The 23,403-nt window shown below is 32.0% G+C and overlaps 1 protein-coding gene across 1 annotated transcript in view; it reads left to right on the forward strand.

Annotated features, from left to right (window-relative positions):
* The window catches only part of LOC133645862 (visinin-like protein 1), a 21,431-nt gene extending 1,846 nt beyond the window's left edge, over positions 1-19,585 (forward strand). Inside the window, exons 2-4 of the mRNA XM_062040779.1 lie at positions 8,649-8,819; positions 15,948-16,163; positions 18,475-19,585. Of these exons, the coding sequence (XP_061896763.1) occupies positions 8,658-8,819; positions 15,948-16,163; positions 18,475-18,672 (576 nt within the window). The 5' untranslated portion in view covers positions 8,649-8,657 and the 3' untranslated portion in view covers positions 18,673-19,585. The remainder of the gene's footprint in view (positions 1-8,648; positions 8,820-15,947; positions 16,164-18,474) is intronic.
* Positions 19,586-23,403: the final 3,818 nt, after the last annotated feature.

The raw sequence follows: 23,403 nt of genomic DNA on the forward strand, positions 1-23,403 counted from the left end.
AATTGGCTAAAAAAAAAGCTAGCATGCTAACATTTAGCATATGTCACATACCAAGTTATATGACTATGAGGTGTAGGGCGGCAAAATTGGCTGAAAAAAAAGCTAGCATGCTAACAGTGAGCATATGTCACATACCAAGTTATATGACTATGAGGGGTAGGGCAGCAAAATTGCCCCCAAAAAAAGTTAGCCCACTAACAGTTAGCAAGTGTCACGCAATCTGTTATATGACTCTGAGGTGCAGGGTAGCAAAATTAGCTAAAATTAAAAAAAAACTAGCAGGCTAGCAGTTAGCATATGTCACATACCAAATTATATGACTATGAGAGGTAGGGTAGCAAAATTGGCTAAAATAGTCGGTTCGCTAACAATTAGCAAGCATCACGCAATCTGTTATATGACTCTGAGGTGCAGGGTAGCAAAATTAGCTAAAATTTTAAAAAAAACTAGCAGGCTAACAGTTAGCATATGTCACATACCAAATTATATGACTATGAGGTGTAGGGCGGCAAAATTGGCTAAAAAAAAGCTAGCATGCTAACCGTTAGCATATGTCACATACTAAGTTATATGACTATGAGGTGCAGGGTAGCAAAATTAGCTAAAATTAAAAAAAAAGCTAGCATGCTAACAGTTAGCATATGTCACATACCAAAGTATATGACAATAAGGTGTAGGGCGGCAAAATTGGCTGAAAAAAATAGCTAGCATGCTAACAGTTAGCATATGTCACATACCAAGTTATATGACTATGAGGTGTAGGGCAGCAAAATTGCCCCCCAAAAAAGTTAGCACACTAACAGTTAGCAAGTGTCACGCAATCTGTTATATGACTCTGAGGTGTAGGGTGGCAAAATTGGCTACAAAAAAAAAAGAAAAAAGCTAGCATGCTAACAGTTAGCATATGTCACATACCAAGTTATATAACTATGAGGAGTAGGGCGGAAAAATTGGCTAAAAAAAAAAAGCTAGCATGCTAACAGTTAGCATATGTCACATACCAAGTTATATGACTATGAGGTGTAGGGTGGCAAAATTGCCCCCCAAAAAAGTTAGCACACTAACAGTTAGCAAGTGTCACGCAATCTGTTATATGACTATGAGGTGTAGGCCGGCAAAATTGGCTGAAAAAAAAGCTAGCAAGCTAACAGTTAGCATATGTCACATACCAAGTTATATGACTATGAGGTGTAGGGCGGCAAAATTGGCTAAAAGAAGCTAGCATGCTAACATTGACACGCTAGCAAAAATATGACACGTGTTTGAGATGAATCTCAAGCGGGAAATTGTCAACATTTAGCCAGGAAACATTGCAAAACTAGCTATCATGCTAACAGTTAGCATATGTCACATACCAAGTTATATGACTATGAGGGGTAGGGCGGCAAAATTAGCTGAAAAAAAAGCTAGCATGCTAACAGCTAGCATATGTCACATACCAAATTATATGACTATGAGAGGTAGGGTAGCAAAATTGGCTAAAATAGTCAGTTCGCTATCAATTAGCAAGCGTCACGCAATCTGTTATATGACTCTGAGGTGCAGGGTAGCAAAATTAGCTAAAATTAAAAAAAAAGCTAGCATGCTAACAGTTAGCATATGTCACATACCAAAGTATATGACTATGAGGTGTAGGGCGGCAAAATTGGCTAAAAAAAAGCTAGCATGCTAACCGTTAGCATATGTCACATACCAAGTTATATGACTATGAGGTGCAGGGTAGCAAAATTGGCTAAAAAAAAAAAAAAAAAAGCTAGCATGCTAACAGTTAGCATATGTCACATACCAAGTTATATGACTATGAGGGGTAGGGCAGCAAAATTGCCCCCAAAAAAAGTTAGCACACTAACAGTTAGCAAGTGTCACGCAATCTGTTATATGACTGAGGTGTAGGGTGGCCAAATTGGCTACAAAAAAAAAAAGAAAAAAGCTAGCATGCTAACAGTTAGCATATGTCACATACCAGGTTATATGACTCTGAGGTGTAGGGTGGCAAAATTGGCCAAAAAAAAGTTAGCATGCTAACAGTTAGCATATGTAACATACCAAGTTATATGACTCTGAGGTGTAGAGTAGAAAAATTGGCTAAAAAAAAGCTAGCATGCTAACAATTAGCATATGTCACATATCAAGTTATATGACTCTGAGGTGTAGGGCAACAAAAATTGGCTAAAAAAAAGAAGCTAGCATGCTACTATGCTAACATTGGCAGGCTAGCAAAAATACTTGTTTGAGATGAATCTCAAGCTGGAAATAGTGCAAAACTAGCTAGCATGCTAACAGTTAGCATATGTCACATACCAAGTTATACGACTATGAGGGGTAGGGCCGTAAAATTGGCCAAAAAAGCTAGCATGCTACCACGCTAACATTAGCATGCTAGCAAAAATACTTCACATGTGTTTGAGATGAATGTCAAGCGGGAAATAGTCAACATTGAGCCAGGAAACATTGCAAAAGTAGCTAGCATGCTAAAAGCTAGCATATGTCACATACCAAGTCATATGACTATGAGATGTAGAGCAGCAAAACTGGCTAAAAAAAGCTAGCATGCTAACATTGGCATGGTACAAAAATTCTACACATGTGTTTGAGATGAATGTCAATGTTTTTCCGCTACATCTGTAAGTGCAAGTTGTTGTTATCAAGGACGCCCCTGCTTATTTCAGCGAGACGTCGCCAAGCCACGTGTTAAAACAGCGTGGCTTCATAGTAAAATAGTTCGGGTACTAGACTGGCTGTAGGATAAAAAAACAACAACAAAGTTTCTCAGTGTGAACATGAAATATCTTGTCTTTGCGGTCTATTCAATTGAATAGAAGTTGAATTACCTTTTTATTGACCATTTCCCCACAGGAAGTAACAGGAATAGTCAGTTCCAGGGTCAATCTGTGTACTTGTCATGCTACACATCACGCTTACTGAGGTGGTTAGTGGTGTGGTTTTAGAATGCTTCAGGTGGGATGTGTCAGACTCATGGAGCCCATTTGGCCATATTGTACTGAGCAGCCTGGACACTGACGCTTCTTTTCATAGTGATTCTGCTGGCAGGGATGTTGTACTTTGGAGGCTTCATTCACTGTCTGTATGCACACACACACACACACACACACACACACACACACACACACACACACACACACACACACACACACACACACACACACACACACACACACACACACACACACACACACACACACACACACACACACACACAACATTAATAATATATACATACTATGCACATATAAAAATGCTTGTTGTGAAAAATGAGTTGGAATTTCACAAGAAAAAGGTCACAATTTCACAAGAAAAACGTAGAATTTTGGCAGTATTATAATAAAAGTCGTCATTTTACTCAACGCAAGTCAAAATTTTACAAGAAAAAATGAACATTTGTGCAATATTGTGATAAAAGTTGGAATTTTACTCAATAACAGTCGCAGTTTTACAAGAAAAAGCTTAAAATGTTGGCAATTTTATGATAAGAGTCGTCATTTTGCTCGACAAAAGTCACAATTTTATAAGAAAACTTAAAATTTAGGCAATTTTATAATAATAATCTGAATTTCACTTGGCAAAATTATGACGAAAGTCGTCATTTTACTCAAAAAAATGTCACTATTTTACAAGAACAACAAAAAAATGGGCAATATTGTGATAAAAGTCAGAATTTTATATGACAAATGTCACCATTTTGCATTAAAATGTAATAATTTTACATTAAAAAAGTAATAATTTTACGAGAAAATATTGCAACATTACAGAAACAGAAAGAATATGAGAAATTGTTCCCAATTTTGTAAGAAAAAAGTCCAAATATTGTGAGAAAAAGACTGCTTTTAGTTCATAATTTTTAAATTTTTTGTTCGTAATTGGTTTTTAATCTTCATTATTAACTTCAAGTTATTACAGAATGTCTCTATGTACATATTTATTTATTTATTATTAATTATGGCCAAAGTGGCCGCATTTCAATTTCTTACACGCACTTGTTATTTCATATGTTGACCAGAGGGGGAGCAAGTCAAAATTTTACAAGAAAAACTGAACATTTGTACAATATTATAATAAAAGTTGGAATTTTACTCAATAACAGTCGCAATTTCACAATAAAAGCCTAAAATTGGCAATTTTATGCAAAGAGTCTTAATTTTACTTATTATTGTTATTATTATTATTATTTTAAACTTTAAAATGTTGTCATTATTATAATAATAATCGGAATTTTACTTGGCAAAATTATGACGAAAGTCGTAATTTTACTCAAAAAAATTTCACTATTTTACAAGAACAACAAAAAAATGGGCAATATTGTGATAAAAATCAGAATTTTATATGACAAATGTCACCATTTTGCATTAAAAAGTAATAATTTTACATTGAAAAAGTAATAATTTTACGAGAAAATATTGCAACATTACAGAAACAGAAAGAATATGAGAAATTGTTCCCAATTTTATAAGAAAAAAGTCAAAATATTGTGAGAAAAAGACTGCTTTTAGTTAATAATTTTTGAATTTTTTGTTTGTAATTGGTTTTAAATCTTAATTATTAACTTCAAGTTATTACAGTATGTCGCTATATACATATTTATTTTATTTCTTTAAATTAATTTTGGCCAAAGGGGGCGCATTTCAATTTCTTACACACACTTGTTATTTCATATGTTGGCCAGAGGGGGAGCACTTTTAAAAGCGACACACAGTCAATTTGAAAACTCCCTCTTTAGGACCAGCCTTTCTAGATATATAAAGAAGTGTATTTACAACATTAATAATATATACATACTATGCACATATTAAAAAGCTTGTTGTGAAAAATGAGTTGGAATTTTACAAGAAAAAGGTCACAATTTCACAAGAAAAACTTAGAATTTTGGCAGTATTATATTAAAAGTCATCATTTTAATCAACGCAAGTCAAAATGTTACAAGAAAAAATGAAAATGTGTGCAATATTGTGATAAAAGTTGGAATTTTACTCAATTACAGTCGCAATTTCACAAGAAAAGCCTAAAATTGGCAATTTTATGCAAAGAGTCTTAATTTTACTTATTATTGTTATTATTATTATTATTATTTTAAACTTTAAAATGTTGGCAATATTATAATAATAATCGGAATTTTACTTGGCAAAATTATAACAAAAGTCATAATTTTAATCAAAAAATGTCACTGTTTTACAAGGACAACAAAAAAATTGGCAATATTGTAATAAAAGTTGGAATTTTACTCAATAACAGTCGCAATTTTACAAGAAAAAGTCAAAAATGTTGGCAATTTTACGAAAAGAGTCGTCATTTTACTCGACAAAAGTCACAATTTTATAAGAAAACATAATATTAATATTATAATAATAATCTGAATGTGATAAAAGTCATCATTTTACTCAAACAATGTCACTATTTTACAAGGACAACAAAAAAATGGGCAATATTGTGATAAAAGTCAGAATTTCATATGACAAATTTCCCCGTTTTGCATTAAAAAGTAATAATTTTACATAAAAAAGTAAAATAATTTACGAGAAAATATTGCAATATTACAGAAACAGAAATAATATGAGAAATTGTTCCCAATTTTATAAGAAAAAATCGACACATTGTGAGAACATTTTTATTTTTTTTTGTTTGTTTTTGTTTGTAAATTGTTTTTTAATCTTCATTATTTACTTCAAGTTATTACAGTATGTCTCTATATACTTATTTATTTTTATTGTTTTTATTAATTTTGGCCAAAGGGGGCGCATTTCAATTTCTTACACACACTTGTTATTTCATATGTTGACCAGAGGGGGAGCACTTTTAAAAGCGACACACAGTCAGGTTGAAAAATCCCTCTTTAGGACCAGCCTTTCTAGATATATAAAGAAGTGTATTTACAACATTAATAATATATACATACTATGCACATATAAAAAAGTTTGTTGTGAAAAATGAGTTGGAATTTCACAAGAAAAAGGTCACAATTTCACAAGAAAAAGGTCACAATTTCACAAGAAAAACTTAGAATTTTGGCAGTATTATAATAAAAGTCGTCATTTTACTCAACGCAAGTCAAAATTTTACAAGAAAAACTGAACATTTGTGCAATATTATGATAAAAGTTGGAATTTTACTCAATAACAGTCGCAAATTTACAAGAAAAAGCCAAAAATGTTGGCAATTTTATGAAAAGAGTCGTCATTTTACTCGACAAAAGTCAAAATTTTATGAAAAAAACTTAAATTTTTTGGCAATATTATAATAATAATCGGAATTTCACTCGACAAAACTATGTCAAAAGTCATCATTTTACTCCAAAAATGTCACAATTTTACAAGGACAACAAAAAAAATTGGCAACTTTGTGAAATGCAAATGTCACCATTTTGCATGAAAAAGTAATAATTTTACATAAAAAAGTAATAATTTTAGGAGAAAATATTGCAATATTACAGAAACAGAAATAATATCCGAAATTGTTCCCAATTTTATAAGAAAAAAGTCAAAATATTGTGAGAAAAAGACTGCTTTTAGTTCATTTTTTTGTTTTGTTTTGTTTGTAATTGTTTTTTAATCTTCATTGATTACTACAAGTTATTACAGTATGTCTCTATTCACTTATTTATTTTTATTGTTTTTATTAATTTTGGCCAAAGGGGGCGCATTTCAATTTCTTACACACACTTGTTATTTCATATGTTGACCAGAGGGGGAGCACTTTTAAAAGCGACACACAGTCAGTTTAAAAACTCCCTCTTTAGGACCACCTTTCTAGATATATAAAGAAGTGTATTTACAACATTAATAATATATACATACTATGCACATATAAAAAAAGCTTGTTGTGAAAAATGAGTTGGAATTTCACAAGAAAAAGGTCACAATTTTACAAGAAAACTGGCAGTTTTTGCCAGTTTTATAAAAAAAAAGTTGTAATTTTACTCAACGCAAGTCAAAATTTTACAAGAAAAAATTAACATTTGTGCAATATTATGATAAAAGTTGGAATTTTACTCAATAACAGTCACAATTTTACAAGAAAACTTTAAAATTTTGGCAATATTATAATAATAATCTGAATGGCAAAATGGTGACAAAAGTCATCATTTTACTCAAAAAACTGTCAGTATTTTACAAGAACAACAAAAAAATGAGAAATATTGTGATAAAAGTCAGAATTTTATATGACAAATGTCACCATTTTGTGTTAAAAAGTCAAAAAAAATTTTGGAGAAAATATTGCAATATTACAGAAACAGAAATAATATGAGAAATTGTTCCCAATTTTATAAGAAAAAAGTCAAAATATTGTGAGAAAAAGACTGCTTTTAGTTAATTAAACATTTTAGTTTTGAATTTTTTGTTTGTAATTGGTTTTTAATCTTCATTATTTACTTCAAGTTATTACAGTATGTCTCTATATACATATATATATTTTTTTATTATTAATTTTGGCCAGAGGGGGCACATTTCAATTTCTTACACACACTTGTTATTTCATATGTTGACCAGAGGGGGAGCACTTTTAAAAGCGACACACAGTCAGTTTGAAAACTCCCTCTTTAGGACCAGCCTTTCTAGATATATAAAGAAGTGTATTTACAACATTAATAATATATACATACTATGCACATATAAAAAAGCTTGTTGTGAAAAATGAGTTGGAATTTCACAAGAAAAAGGTCACAATTTCACAAGAAAAATGTAGAATTTTGGCAGTATTATAATAAAAGTCGTCATTTTACAAGTCAAGATTTTACAAAAAAAACAGAACATTCGTGCAATATTATGATAGAAGTTGTAATTTTACTCAATAACAGTCGCAGTTTTACAAGAAAAAGCCAAAAATGTTGGCAATTTTATGAAAAGAGTCGTAATTTTACTCGACAAAAGTCAAAATTTTATGAAAAAAACTGAAAATTTTTGGCAATATTATAATAATAATCGGAATTTCACTCGGCAAGAATGATGACAAAAGTCATCATTTTACTCCAAAAATGTCACTATTTTACAAGGACAACAAAAAAAATAGGCAATTTTGTGATAACAGTCAGAATTTTATATGACAAATGTCACCATTTTGCATTAAAAAGTAATAATTTTACAAAAAAATGTAACAATTTTAGGAGAAAATATTGCAACATTACAGAAACAGAAATAATATCCGAAATTGTTCCCAATTTTATAAGAAAAAAGTCAAAATATTGTGAGAAAAAGACTGCTTTTAGTTCATTTTTTTGTTTTGTTTTGTTTGTAATAGTTTTTTAATCTTCATTATTTACTCCAAGTTATTACAGTATGTCTCTATATACATATATATATATTTTTATTATTAATTTTGGCCAAAGGGGGCGCATTTCAATTTCTTACACACACTTGTTATTTCGTATGTTGACCAGAGGGGGAGCACTTTTAAAACTGACACAGTCAATTTGAAAACCCCTCATTTTGATAGATGTCACCAGCAAATGAGACATTGTCTCTTAGATGCAATGTTATTGGGACCATGATTTATGTCACACCTCCTCATATGGAAGATACTTTTCCTTGTTGAAATACAAGAACACACACACACACACACACACGTGCGATTGTTGTCCGCCAAGTTGGCGCCCATGCATGCGTGCGGGCATTATTGACGCGCTGCCGCCCGCGCCGCAGGAGAGCATCATGGGAAAGCAGAACAGCAAGCTGACTCCTGAGGTGATGGAGGACCTGGTGAAGAACACGGAGTTCAACGAGCACGAGCTCAAGCAGTGGTACAAGGGCTTCCTCAAGGACTGTCCCAGTGGCAGACTCAACCTGGAGGAGTTCCAGCAGCTCTACGTCAAGGTGGGTCACACACAAGTATTCACAGCGCTTCACTTTTCCCGCATTTTGTTGTGTCACAGCCATAAAAAGTCATTTTGTCCTCAAAATTCTACACACAATACCTCATATGAGAATGTAAAAACATGTTTTTAGACATTTTTGCAAATTAAGTAAAAAAACAAAGAAATTACATGTTCAGAAGTATTCACAGCGCTTCACTTTTCCCGCATTTTGTTGTGTTACAGCCTTAAAAAGTCATTTTTGTCCTCAAAATTCTACACACAATACCCCATAATGACAATGGAAAAACATGTTTTTAGACATTTTCGCAAATTAAATTAAAAAAACAAAGAAATCACATGTACATAAGTATTCACAGCGCTTCACTTTTCCCGCATTTTGTTGTGTCACAGCCATAAAAAGTCATTTTGTCCTCAAAATTCTACACACAATACCTCATATGAGAATGTAAAAACATGTTTTTAGACATTTTTGCAAATTAAGTAAAAAAACAAAGAAATTACATGTTCAGAAGTATTCACAGCGCTTCACTTTTCCCGCATTTTGTTGTGTTACAGCCTTAAAAAGTCATTTTTGTCCTCAAAATTCTACACACAATACCCCATAATGACAATGGAAAAACATGTTTTTAGACATTTTCGCAAATTAAATTAAAAAAACTAAGAAATCACATGTACATAAGTATTCACAGCGCTTCACTTTTCCCGCATTTTGTTGTGTTACAGCCTTAAAAAGTCATTTTTGTCCTCAAAATTCTACACACAATACCTCATAATAAGAATGTAAAAACATGTTTTTAGACATTTTCGCAAATTAAATTGAAAAACTAAGAAATTACATGTACATAAGTATTCACAGCGCTTCACTTTTCCCGCATTTTGTTGTGTTACAGCCTTAAAAAGTCATTTTTGTCCTCAAAATTCTACACACAATACCCCATAATGACAATGGAAAAACATGTTTTTAGACATTTTCGCAAATTAAATTAAAAAAACAAAGAAATCACATGTACATAAGTATTCACAGCGCTTCACTTTTCCCGCATTTTGTTGTGTTACAGCCTTAAAAAGTCATTTTTGTCCTCAAAATTCTACACACAATACCTCATAATAAGAATGTAAAAACATGTTTTTAGACATTTTCGCAAATTAAATTGAAAAACTAAGAAATTACATGTACATAAGTATTCACAGCGCTTCACTTTTCCCGCATTTTGTTGTGTTACAGCCTTAAAAAGTCATTTTTGTCCTCAAAATTCTACACACAATACCCCATAATGACAATGGAAAAACATGTTTTTAGACATTTTCGCAAATTAAATTAAAAAAACAAAGAAATCACATGTACATAAGTATTCACAGCGCTTCACTTTTCCCGCATTTTGTTGTGTTACAGCCTTAAAAAGTCATTTTTGTCCTCAAAATTCTACACACAATACCCCATAATGACAATGTAAAAACATGTTTTTAGACATTTTCGCAAATTAAATAGAAAAACTAAGAAATTACATGTACATAAGTATTCACAGCGCGTCACTTTTCCCGCATTTTGTTGTGTTACAACCTTAAAAAGTCATTTTTGCCCTCAAAATTCTACACACAATACCTCATAATAAGAATGTAAAAACATGTTTTCGACATTTTCGCAAATTAAATTAAAAAACGAAGAAATCACATGTACATAAGTATTCACAGCGCTTCACTTTTCCCGCATTTTGTTATGTCACAGCCTTAAAAAGTCATTTTTGTCCTCAAAATTCTACACACAATACCTCATAATAAGAATGTAAAAACATGTTTTCGACATTTTCGCAAATTAAGTAAAAAAAAGAAGAAATCACATGTACATAAGTATTCACAGCGCGTCACTTTTCCCGCATTTTGTTGTGTTACAGCCTTAAAAAGTCATTTTTGCCCTCAAAATTCTACACACAATACCTCATAATGACAATGGAAAAACATGTTTTTAGACATTTTCGCAAATTAAATTTAAAAACGAAGAAATCACATGTACATAAGTATTCACAGCGCTTCACTTTTCCCGCATTTTGTTATGTGACAGCCTTAAAAAGTCATTTTTGTCCTCAAAATTCTACACACAATACCCCATAATAAGAATGTAAAAACATGTTTTCGACATTTTCGCAAATTAAATTAGAAAACGAAGAAATCACATGTACATAAGTATTCACAGCGCTTCACTTTTCCCGCATTTTGTTGTGTTGCAGCCTTAAAAAGTATTTTTTGTCCTCAAAATTCTACACACAATACCTCATAATAAGAATGTAAAAACATGTTTTTAGACATTTTTGCAAATTAAATTAAAAAACAAAGAAATCACATGTACATAAGTATTCACAGCGCTTCACTTTTCCCGCATTTTGTTGTGTTACAACCTTAAAAAGTCATTTTTGCCCTCAAAATTCTACACACAATACCCCATAATGACAATGTAAAAACATGTTTTTTAGACATTTTCGCAAATTAAATAAAAAAACAAAGAAATCACATGTACATAAGTATTCACAGCGCTTCACTTTTCCCGCATTTTGTTATGTTACAGCCATAAAAAGTCATTTTTGCCCTCAAAATTCTACAAACAATACCTCATAATAAGAATGTAAAAACATGTTTTCGACATTTTCGCAAATTAAATTAAAAAACGAAGAAATCACATGTACATAAGTATTCACAGCGCTTCACTTTTCCCGCATTTTGTTGTGTTACAGCCTTAAAAAGTCATTTTTGTCCTCAAAATTCTACACACAATACCCCATAATAAGAATGTAAAAACATGTTTTTAGACATTTTCGCAAATTAAATTGAAAAACTAAGAAATTACATGTACATAAGTATTCACAGCGCTTCACTTTTCCCGCATTTTGTTGTGTTACAGCCTTAAAAAGTCATTTTTGTCCTCAAAATTCTACACACAATACCCCATAATAAGAATGTAAAAACATGTTTTTAGACATTTTCGCAAATTAAATTGAAAAACTAAGAAATTACATGTACATAAGTATTCATAGCGCTTCACTTTTCCCGCATTTTGTTGTGTTACAGCCTTAAAAAGTCATTTTTGTCCTCAAAATTCTACACACAATACCTCATAATGACAATGTAAAAACATGTTTTCGACATTTTCGCAAATTAAATAAAAAAACGAAGAAATCACATGTACATAAGTATTCACAGCGCGTCACTTTTCCCGCATTTTGTTGTGTTACAGCCTTAAAAAGTCATTTTTGTCCTCAAAATTCTACAAACAATACCCCATAATGACAATGTAAAAACATGTTTTTAGACATTTTCGCAAATTAAGTAAAAAAACAAAGAAATCACATGTACATAAGTATTCACAGCGCTTCACTTTTCCCGCATTTTGTTATGTTACAGCCTTAAAAAGTCATTTTTGTCCTCAAAATTCTACACACAATACCTCATAATAAGAATGTAAAAACATGTTTTCGACATTTTCACAAATTAAATTGAAAAACGAAGAAATCACATGTACATAAGTATTCACAGCGCTTCACTTTTCCCGCATTTTGTTATGTTACAGCCTTAAAAAGTCATTTTTGCCCTCAAAATTCTACACACAATACCTCATAATAAGAATGTAAAAACATGTTTTCGACATTTTCGCAAATTAAATTAAAAAACGAAGAAATCACATGTACATAAGTATTCACAGCGCTTCACTTTTCCCGCATTTTGTTATGTCACAGCCTTAAAAAGTCATTTTTGTCCTCAAAATTCTACACACAATACCTCATAATAAGAATGTAAAAACATGTTTTTAGACATTTTCGCAAATTAAATTGAAAAACTAAGAAATTACATGTACATAAGTATTCACAGCGCTTCACTTTTCCCGCATTTTGTTGTGTTACAGCCTTAAAAAGTCATTTTTGTCCTCAAAATTCTACACACAATACCCCATAATGACAATGGAAAAACATGTTTTTAGACATTTTCGCAAATTAAATTAAAAAAACAAAGAAATCACATGTACATAAGTATTCACAGCACTTCACTTTTCCCGCATTTTGTTGTGTTACAGCCTTAAAAAGTCATTTTTGTCCTCAAAATTCTACACACAATACCCCATAATGACAATGTAAAAACATGTTTTTAGACATTTTCGCAAATTAAATAGAAAAACTAAGAAATTACATGTACATAAGTATTCACAGCGCGTCATTTTTCCCGCATTTTGTTGTGTTACAACCTTAAAAAGTCATTTTTGCCCTCAAAATTCTACACACAATACCTCATAATAAGAATGTAAAAACATGTTTTCGACATTTTCGCAAATTAAATTAAAAAACGAAGAAATCACATGTACATAAGTATTCACAGCGCTTCACTTTTCCCGCATTTTGTTATGTCACAGCCTTAAAAAGTAATTTTTGTCCTCAAAATTCTACACACAATACCTCATAATAAGAATGTAAAAACATGTTTTCGACATTTTCGCAAATTAAGTAAAAAAAAGAAGAAATCACATGTACATAAGTATTCACAGCGCGTCACTTTTCCCGCATTTTGTTGTGTTACAGCCTTAAAAAGTCATTTTTGCCCTCAAAATTCTACACACAATACCTCATAATGACAATGGAAAAACATGTTTTTAGACATTTTCGCAAATTAAATTTAAAAACGAAGAAATCACATGTACATAAGTATTCACAGCGCTTCACTTTTCCCGCATTTTGTTATGTGACAGCCTTAAAAAGTCATTTTTGTCCTCAAAATTCTACACACAATACCCCATAATAAGAATGTAAAAACATGTTTTCGACATTTTCGCAAATTAAATTAGAAAACGAAGAAATCACATGTACATAAGTATTCACAGCGCTTCACTTTTCCCGCATTTTGTTGTGTTGCAGCCTTAAAAAGTATTTTTTGTCCTCAAAATTCTACACACAATACCTCATAATAAGAATGTAAAAACATGTTTTTAGACATTTTTGCAAATTAAATTAAAAAACAAAGAAATCACATGTACATAAGTATTCACAGCGCTTCACTTTTCCCGCATTTTGTTGTGTTACAACCTTAAAAAGTCATTTTTGCCCTCAAAATTCTACACACAATACCCCATAATGACAATGTAAAAACATGTTTTTTAGACATTTTCGCAAATTAAATAAAAAAACAAAGAAATCACATGTACATAAGTATTCACAGCGCTTCACTTTTCCCGCATTTTGTTATGTTACAGCCATAAAAAGTCATTTTTGCCCTCAAAATTCTACAAACAATACCTCATAATAAGAATGTAAAAACATGTTTTCGACATTTTCGCAAATTAAATTAAAAAACGAAGAAATCACATGTACATAAGTATTCACAGCGCTTCACTTTTCCCGCATTTTGTTGTGTTACAGCCTTAAAAAGTCATTTTTGTCCTCAAAATTCTACACACAATACCCCATAATAAGAATGTAAAAACATGTTTTTAGACATTTTCGCAAATTAAATTGAAAAACTAAGAAATTACATGTACATAAGTATTCACAGCGCTTCACTTTTCCCGCATTTTGTTGTGTTACAGCCTTAAAAAGTCATTTTTGTCCTCAAAATTCTACACACAATACCCCATAATAAGAATGTAAAAACATGTTTTTAGACATTTTCGCAAATTAAATTGAAAAACTAAGAAATTACATGTACATAAGTATTCATAGCGCTTCACTTTTCCCGCATTTTGTTGTGTTACAGCCTTAAAAAGTCATTTTTGTCCTCAAAATTCTACACACAATACCTCATAATGACAATGTAAAAACATGTTTTCGACATTTTCGCAAATTAAATAAAAAAACGAAGAAATCACATGTACATAAGTATTCACAGCGCGTCACTTTTCCCGCATTTTGTTGTGTTACAGCCTTAAAAAGTCATTTTTGTCCTCAAAATTCTACAAACAATACCCCATAATGACAATGTAAAAACATGTTTTTAGACATTTTCGCAAATTAAGTAAAAAAACAAAGAAATCACATGTACATAAGTATTCACAGCGCTTCACTTTTCCCGCATTTTGTTATGTTACAGCCTTAAAAAGTCATTTTTGTCCTCAAAATTCTACACACAATACCTCATAATAAGAATGTAAAAACATGTTTTCGACATTTTCGCAAATTAAATTGAAAAACGAAGAAATCACATGTACATAAGTATTCACAGCGCTTCACTTTTCCCGCATTTTGTTATGTTACAGCCTTAAAAAGTCATTTTTGCCCTCAAAATTCTACACACAATACCTCATAATAAGAATGTAAAAACATGTTTTCGACATTTTCGCAAATTAAATTAAAAAACGAAGAAATCACATGTACATAAGTATTCACAGCGCTTCACTTTTCCCGCATTTTGTTATGTCACAGCCTTAAAAAGTCATTTTGTCCTCAAAATTCTACACACAATACCCAATAATGACATTGTTAAAACATGTTTTTAGACATTTTTGCTAATTAAATGAAAAAACTAAGAAATTACATGTACATAAGTATTCACAGCGCTTCACTTTCATCACATTTTGTTATGTTACAGCCTTAAAAATAAGTGTTTGTCCTCAAAATTCTACACACAATACCCCATAATGACAATGTGAAACTATGTTTTTAGACGTTTTTGCAAATTAAATTAAAAAACTAAGAAATCACATTTACAAACGTACATTTTTGCAGTATTTTCTTAAAAACAACAGATCACTCCTGTATTATGTAAAGGATCTTTGACTGGTGTTTTTGCAGTAGTTTCTTAAAAACAACAGATCACTCCTGTAATATGTAAAGGATCTTTGACTGGTGTTTTTGCAGTAGTTTCTTAAAAACAACATGTTACTCCTGTATTATGTAAAGGATCTTTGACTGGTGTTTTTGCAGTAGTTTCTTAAAAACAACAGATCACTCCTGTAATATGTAAAGGATCTTTGACTGGTGTTTTTGCAGTAGTTTCTTAAAAACAACATGTTACTCCTGTATTATGTAAAGGATCTTTGACTGGTGTTTTTGCAGTAGTTTCTTAAAAACAACATGTTACTCCTGTATTATGTAAAGGATCTTTGACTGGTGTTTTTGCAGTAGCTTGACCGTACCCTCGGTCTCTGGTCTTGCAGTTCTTTCCCTACGGCGACGCCTCCAAGTTCGCCCAGCACGCCTTCAGGACCTTCGACAAAAACAGCGACGGCACCATCGACTTCCGAGAGTTCATCTGCGCTTTGTCCATCACATCACGCGGGAGCTTTGAGCAGAAACTCAACTGGGCCTTTAACATGTACGACCTGGACGGCGACGGCAAGATCACCAGAGTGGAGATGCTGGAGATAATCGAGGTAAGTTAACCCCGACATCACCTTGCTACAAACTGCTGAATCAGCAAAAGAACTGGATTCATGTCCGAATCACAGTTCTGATTCATACCGGTTCTTAGGTGTGTGAGTCTTTGGGCACAGAACCATTCTTAGGTGTGTGAGTCTTTGGGCACAGAACCATTCTTAGGTGTGTGAGTCTTTGGGCACATAACCGTTCTTAGGTGTGTGAGTCTTTGGGCACAGAACCATTCTTAGGTGTGTGAGTCTTTGGGCACAGAACCATTCTTAGGTGTGTGAGTCTTTGGGCACATAACCGTTCTTAGGTGTGTGAGTCTTTGGGCACAGAACCATTCTTAGGTGTGTGAGTCTTTGGGCACAGAACCATTCTTAGGTGTGTGAGTCTTTGGGTACAGAACCATTCTTAGGTGTGTGAGTCTTTGGGTACAGAACCATTCTTAGGTGTGTGAGTCTTTGGGCACAGAACCATTCTTATCTTATATATATTTATTATTAATGATATTACAATTATTTTCTCTTTTTTAGTATCATATGTATTTACATATGGTATGTATGTATGTATGTATGTATGTATGTATGTATGTATGTATGTATGTATGTATATATAAGTGTATGTATATCTGTATATATGTACATATAAGTACATATGAACATATACGTATATATGTACATATGTATATATGGACATATATGTATATATACATATATGTATATATGTACATATATACATTTTATTTTACCACAGGTAAACTAAAATGTAAAAAAAATACTTATATGTACAGTATATATGTACATATATATGTGCATATATAAGTATATATGTACAAATGTACATATATACGTACATATACAAATATATATACATATAGATACACATACATACATGTATGTATATGTAGTTTTTTATATATATGTATATATGTTTATATATATGTACATATATGTATATATATATACATATATGAACATATATACATATATATGTACATATATACATATATATGAACATATATGTACATATATATGAACATATATACATATGTATTTACATATATACATACATATGAACATATGTACATATATATATGAACATATATACATATATATGTACATATATATATATATGAACATATATACATATATGTACATATATATGAACAAATTGACGGATGCATATATCCACATTTATCCATAATTAAGAGTTACTTCTTTTATATGACTATAGTCATATTTTAAATAGCTAACGTTCCATCTTGTACTCTTTTCCTTTTTTCTGATCATCTCATGACTAAGTGCTTGCACTGTGGACGGCCTTGAAGTAGGAGGCAGAGAAGAGGAGTCCTCCCTGCTTCCCTTCTCGGGCCGACTTGAGATAACGGACACAATGGGCATCTGTGCGCACGTGAGGGCGGGGGGAGAGATTGAGGAACAGAATGTTTTCGTGATGGTTTTCAGACCGATCTGGACCGGGCTAAGGAACGCTTGGGTGCTGGGTTGGTCTCAGGTTTGTCCTCTAAGCTTTGAGAATAAACCACAAAATACCAACTACTGCCTGTTGATTGAATATAAACATCAGTTTATTGCCATAAAAAGAATCTGGGAGAGACAAGCAATTTGAATTCCCCATTGGAGGAATGCTGGTCGACGCAACAATACATACACATACATGTACATATATACATATATGTACATATATATGAACATATATACATATATATGAACATATATACATATATATATATGAACATATATATGAACATATATACATATATATGAACATATACACATATATGAACTATATACATATATATATATATATATATATATATATATATATATATATATATATATATATATATATATATATATATATATATGAACATATATATGAACATATATACATATATATATATACATATATATGAACATAGATACATATATGTACATATATATACATATATATGGACATATATATACATATATGTACATATATACAGTACATATATGTATATATATATTTTTTTTTTACATTTTATTTTACATGTGGTTGGGGGGGGACCAGAATTTGATGTATTTGTGTTATGTAAGTCTGTAAAACCCCAATCGACAAATGTTTGAAAAACAACAACTTATTCTTTAAAAAAATACATTTTTGAAAACGATGAATCGATTTAGACTCGGAATGAATAAGAATCACCATTTTTGTGTGTGTGTGCGCCCTGAACCTCGCTGCTGATCGGTCGTGGCAATACAAAGGCGTGACGTGTTGGAGTCTACGAGATGACGTAACAATTGGTCCTTCCTCCCCCTGCAGGCCATCTACAAGATGGTGGGCACGGTGATCATGATGAAGATGAACGAGGACGGCCTGACCCCGGCCCAGCGGGTGGACAAGATCTTCAGCAAAATGGATAAGAACAACGACGACCAGATCTCGTTGGACGAGTTCAAGGAAGCGGCCAAGAGCGACCCCTCCATCGTGCTGCTCTTGCAGTGTGACATGCAGAAGTGAGACCCCCCCACACCCCCACCACCACCCCCTTCTCCTCTAAGCTCTGCTCGCTCCCTGGCCCCGCCCCCCCGCCCCCCTTGCTTCCTCAGCCCCGCCCCCCCCACACACACTCACAGGACGGCAGCACATTCGGTTTCTCGGCCCATTTCCACAGGAAATAAGAGGAAGAAGAAGAAGAAAAAAAATGCTTGGACTATTTTTTCAATGGACTCGCTTCTTGTGGTCGTATGCATGAGAATGTCAAAATATGCTGAATCATTTTGAATATATGCTCCTTCTTCACGGCCGTAACACGCTTGACGTAACAGTAATAACTCCTATCATAATTGTAAACCCTCTTGGAGAGAGGCATCTTCCCCGAAACTATTGCATGCATATATTACGTGTCTTAAAAAAAACAACAAAAAAACATACAGTATATATAGATGCAGTATAAATATATATATAAATATATATATATAAATAGAAAACCATTTCCATTTCTTTTGCGTCTTCGAAAAGAGAAACCCTCTTGTTGTGTGACCCTGAGGAGGGAGCATGCTTCCTGCCATCTCTCTCTTTTTCTTCTGTTTGCTTTTGGTGCATATCGACATGTTTACAGAAACAAAGAGCACGGCGAGGATTTAAAAAAAAAAAAAAAAAGACAGGAGTAGGGACTTGTACGGAGCCCCTAAAGGGACATGGGGGAAAAACATTTTTTTAAATAATTTTTTTAGTTTTTTAATTTTTTTTAGACATGTATCTCGTGCGCACGTGAAACTTTTTATAAAGTTATAAAAAAATAAAAATAAAAAAAATTATAATTTTTTTTATTTTTAATAACTTTATTAAACGTTTCTCGCGCGCACAAGTAACTTTTTATAAAGTTATTTTAAAAAAAATAATAATAAAAACATTTATTATTATTATTTTTTTTTTTATAACTTTATAACCCTAACCTTTTTTTGTTTTTTTTTTAGACATAAGAAACTTTTTATAAAGTTGTAAAAAAAAAAAAAAAAAATTATAAATGTTTTTATTATTATTATTTTTGTATAACTTTATAAAAAGTTTATTTTGCGCACGAGAAAGTTTATTTTGCGCACGAGAAACTTTTCATAAAGTTATAAAAAAAAATAATAATAAAATTATTTTTTCATTTTTTTTTATAACTTTATAAAAGGTTTCTCGTGCGCACGAGAAACTGCTTATAAAGTTATTTTAAAAAATAATAATAAAAACATTTATAATTTGTGTAAAAATTTTTTTATAACTTTATAACCCTAACCCTTTTTTTTTTTTTAGACATATTTCTCGTGCGCACGTGAAACTATCTCGTGAGCAGGAGAAACTTTTTATAAAGTTATTTCAAAAAAAAAAAATAGAAACATTTATAATTTAAAAAATTTTTTTTTTATAACTTTATAACCCTAAACTTTTTTTGTTTTTTTTTAGACAAAAGAAACTTTTTATAAAGTTGTAAAAAAAAATAACAATAATTATAAATGTTTTTATTATTATTATTTTTGTATAACTTTATAAAAAGTTTATTTTGCGCACGAGAAAGTTTCTCGTGCGCACGAGAAACTTTTTATAAAGTTATAATTTTTTTTTTTTTAAATTACAATTATTATATATTTTTTTTATAACTTTATAAAAGGTTTCTCGTGCGCACGAGAAACTGCTTATAAAGTTATTTAAAAAAATAATAAAAACATTTATAATTTTTGTACATTTTTTTTAATAACTTTATAACCCTAACCCTTTTTTTTTTTTTAGACATATTTCTCGTGCGCACGTGAAACTATCTCGTGAGCAGGAGAAACTTTTTATAAAGTTATAAAAAAAAAAGAATAATAATTATAAATGTTTTTATTATTTTATATTTTTTATAACTTTATAAAAAGTTTCTTTTGCGCACGAGAAAGTTTGTCGTGCGCACGAGAAAATTTTTATAAAGTTATATAAAAAAAAATTTAAAAGAAATATTTTTTTAATTATTTTTTTTATAACTTTATAAAAAGTTTCCTCGTGCGCACGAGAAAAGTTATATAAAAGACTTTTTTTTAAAAATTCTTTTAAAAAAAAAATTTAAATATTTTTTTTATAACTTTATAAAAAGTTTCTCGTGCACACGAGATACATGTCTAAAAAAATTAATTAATAAATAAATTTATTAAAAAAATAAATTCCCCCATGTCTCTTTAGGGGCTCCGTAGACTTGCATTCCAAAAAAAAAATAAAAAAATTTAAAAAAATTAAAAAAATTTAAAAAATACAAAAACAAAGAGGTTTACTGGACACACTGCATTCCTATATGTCGAAAAACCTTCTATTCTATGATCGAAAACCTTCTATTCTATGATCTATTCCAGGCTATGCAAGCACGGACTGAGTGTCTGCTTGTAAGTGAAGAGCTTTTCCTCCCCGCACCCCCAACTCATGATCATTAATTATCATTATTATTATTTATCTTACTGCACACAGTCCAAGTCTCACCGCAGGTCTTTGTCAAAGTAAACGTTTTTATTGACTATGAAAACTCATGATACAAGTGACTGTATTCTTTTATACGTGTGGCATGTGTTTGCACCCTTACACAAAATGAGTTCTGTCGTGATTAAAACCCAATAAACCACAAATGGGCTTTTTGCAAAAGACACAGAAGACGACTTTGTTGTGTGAGCTGTTTCGTTCGTTTAAAAAAAACTGGTTTTTGGAGTTCCGAGTGCGGCCTCCGAGCGACAAAACCCCAAAAGCGGTGAAGTTGTCACGTTGTGTAAATGGTAAATAAAAAGAGAATACAACAAATCCTTTTCAACTTATATTCAATTGAATAGACTGCAAAGACAAGATATTTAACGTTCATACTGCTTATTTTTTGCAAATATTAGCTCATTTGGAATTTGATGCCTGCAACATGTTTCAAAAAAGCTGGCACAAGTGGCAAAAAAGACTGAGAAACTTGAGGAATGCTCGTCAAAGACTTATTTGGAACATCCCACAGGTGAACGGGCTAATTGGGAACAGGTGGGTGCCATGATTGGGTATAAAAGCAGCTTCCATGAAATGCTCAGTCGTTCACAAACAAGGACGGGGGCGAGGGTCACCACTTTGTCAACAAATGCCTGAGCAAATTGTTGAAGAACAACATTTCTCAACAAGGAATTTAGGGATTTCACCATCTACGCTCCGTAATATCATCAAAAGGTTCAGAGAATCTGGAGAAATCACTGCACGTAAGCCATGATATTACGGACTTTAGATCCCTCAGGCGGTACTGCATCAAAAAGCGACATCAGTGTGTAAAGGATATCACCACATGGGCTCAGGAACACTTCAGAAAACCACTGTCAGTAACTACAGTTGGTCGCTACATCCGTAAAAGCAAGTTAAAACTCGACTATGCAAAGCCACAGCCATTTATCAACAACACCCAGAAACGCAGCCGGCTTCGCTGGGCCCGAGCTCATCTAAGATGGACTGATGCAAAGTGGAAAAGTGTTCTGGGGTCTGACGAGTCCACATTTCAAATGGTTTTTGGAAACTGCGGACGTCGTGTCCTCCGGACCAAAGAGGAAAAGAATGTTCTAGGGTGAAAGTCTAAAAGCCAGCATGTGTAATGGTATGGGGGTGTATTAGTGGCCAAGACATGGGTAACTTACACATCTGTAAAGGCACCATTAATGCTGAAAGGTACATACAGCTTTTGGAGCCATCCGAGCAACATTATCATGGACGCCCCTGCTTATTTCAGCGAGACAATGCTAAATTCTAAGTTAATGATTATGTGCAAAACAAAATAACAAAGTTTCTCAGTGTGAACATGAAATATCTTGTCTTTGCAGTCTATTCGATTGAATATAAGTTGAAAAGGATTTGTTGTATTCTCTTTTTATTTACCATTTACACAACGTGACAACTTCACTGCTTTTGGGGTTTGGTAATTTCATGCCAGGCCGTGACACATTCTAAAACAGGAGGGTCAAATTGGTTCCCACAGTTATGGCTGCCGTCAGAGGGCCACTTTTAACCGTAAATAATTTATAAATGAATACATGTTTAGGGATTCGCCTCATGATATTTTCATACAATTTGATTATTTAATTTTTTTACATAAAATGTAAAAAAAAACAACCCAAAAAAACATTTGATTTTGCAGTAAAAAGGCTTCTCTGTCGCCACAATTTTACTGTACAATTTATGTTTTGTTTTTTGTTTTTTTTAACAGCATATTAAATGGAAAAACGGTAATATAGTAAAACTCTAGTAACTGAGCTCCCAGTGTGTTTTGTTTTTTACAGTCAAATCTATTGTGATTTTTACACTGTACAATTTGAGAGATAACTTGCCTTAAAATCATAAATCAAGCAGATATTAATTATTATTTTTATTTTAACTAAAAAAAAACATTTCGATAGTATATATATCTTTTTCATTATTAGATAATATTAAAGTTTAAAATATATTCAATTGCATGCAATACATGTATTTTTTTTTTTTTTGTCAAAATGGAAAGAACAAATCTATCTAGTAGTGAAGTGAAGTGAAGTGAATTACATTTATATAGCGCTTTTTCTCAAGTGACTCAAAGCGCTTTACATTGTGAAACCCAATATCTAAGTTACATTTAAACCAGTGTGGGTGGCACTGGGAGCAGGTGGGTAAAGTGTCTTGCCCAAGGACACAACGGCAGTGACTAGGATGGCGGAAGCGGGGATCGAACCTGCAACCCTCAAGTTGCTGGCACGG

The sequence above is a fragment of the Entelurus aequoreus genome, linkage group LG03 (assembly GCF_033978785.1).
Source record: "Entelurus aequoreus isolate RoL-2023_Sb linkage group LG03, RoL_Eaeq_v1.1, whole genome shotgun sequence".
Lineage (NCBI taxonomy): Eukaryota > Metazoa > Chordata > Actinopteri > Syngnathiformes > Syngnathidae > Entelurus > Entelurus aequoreus.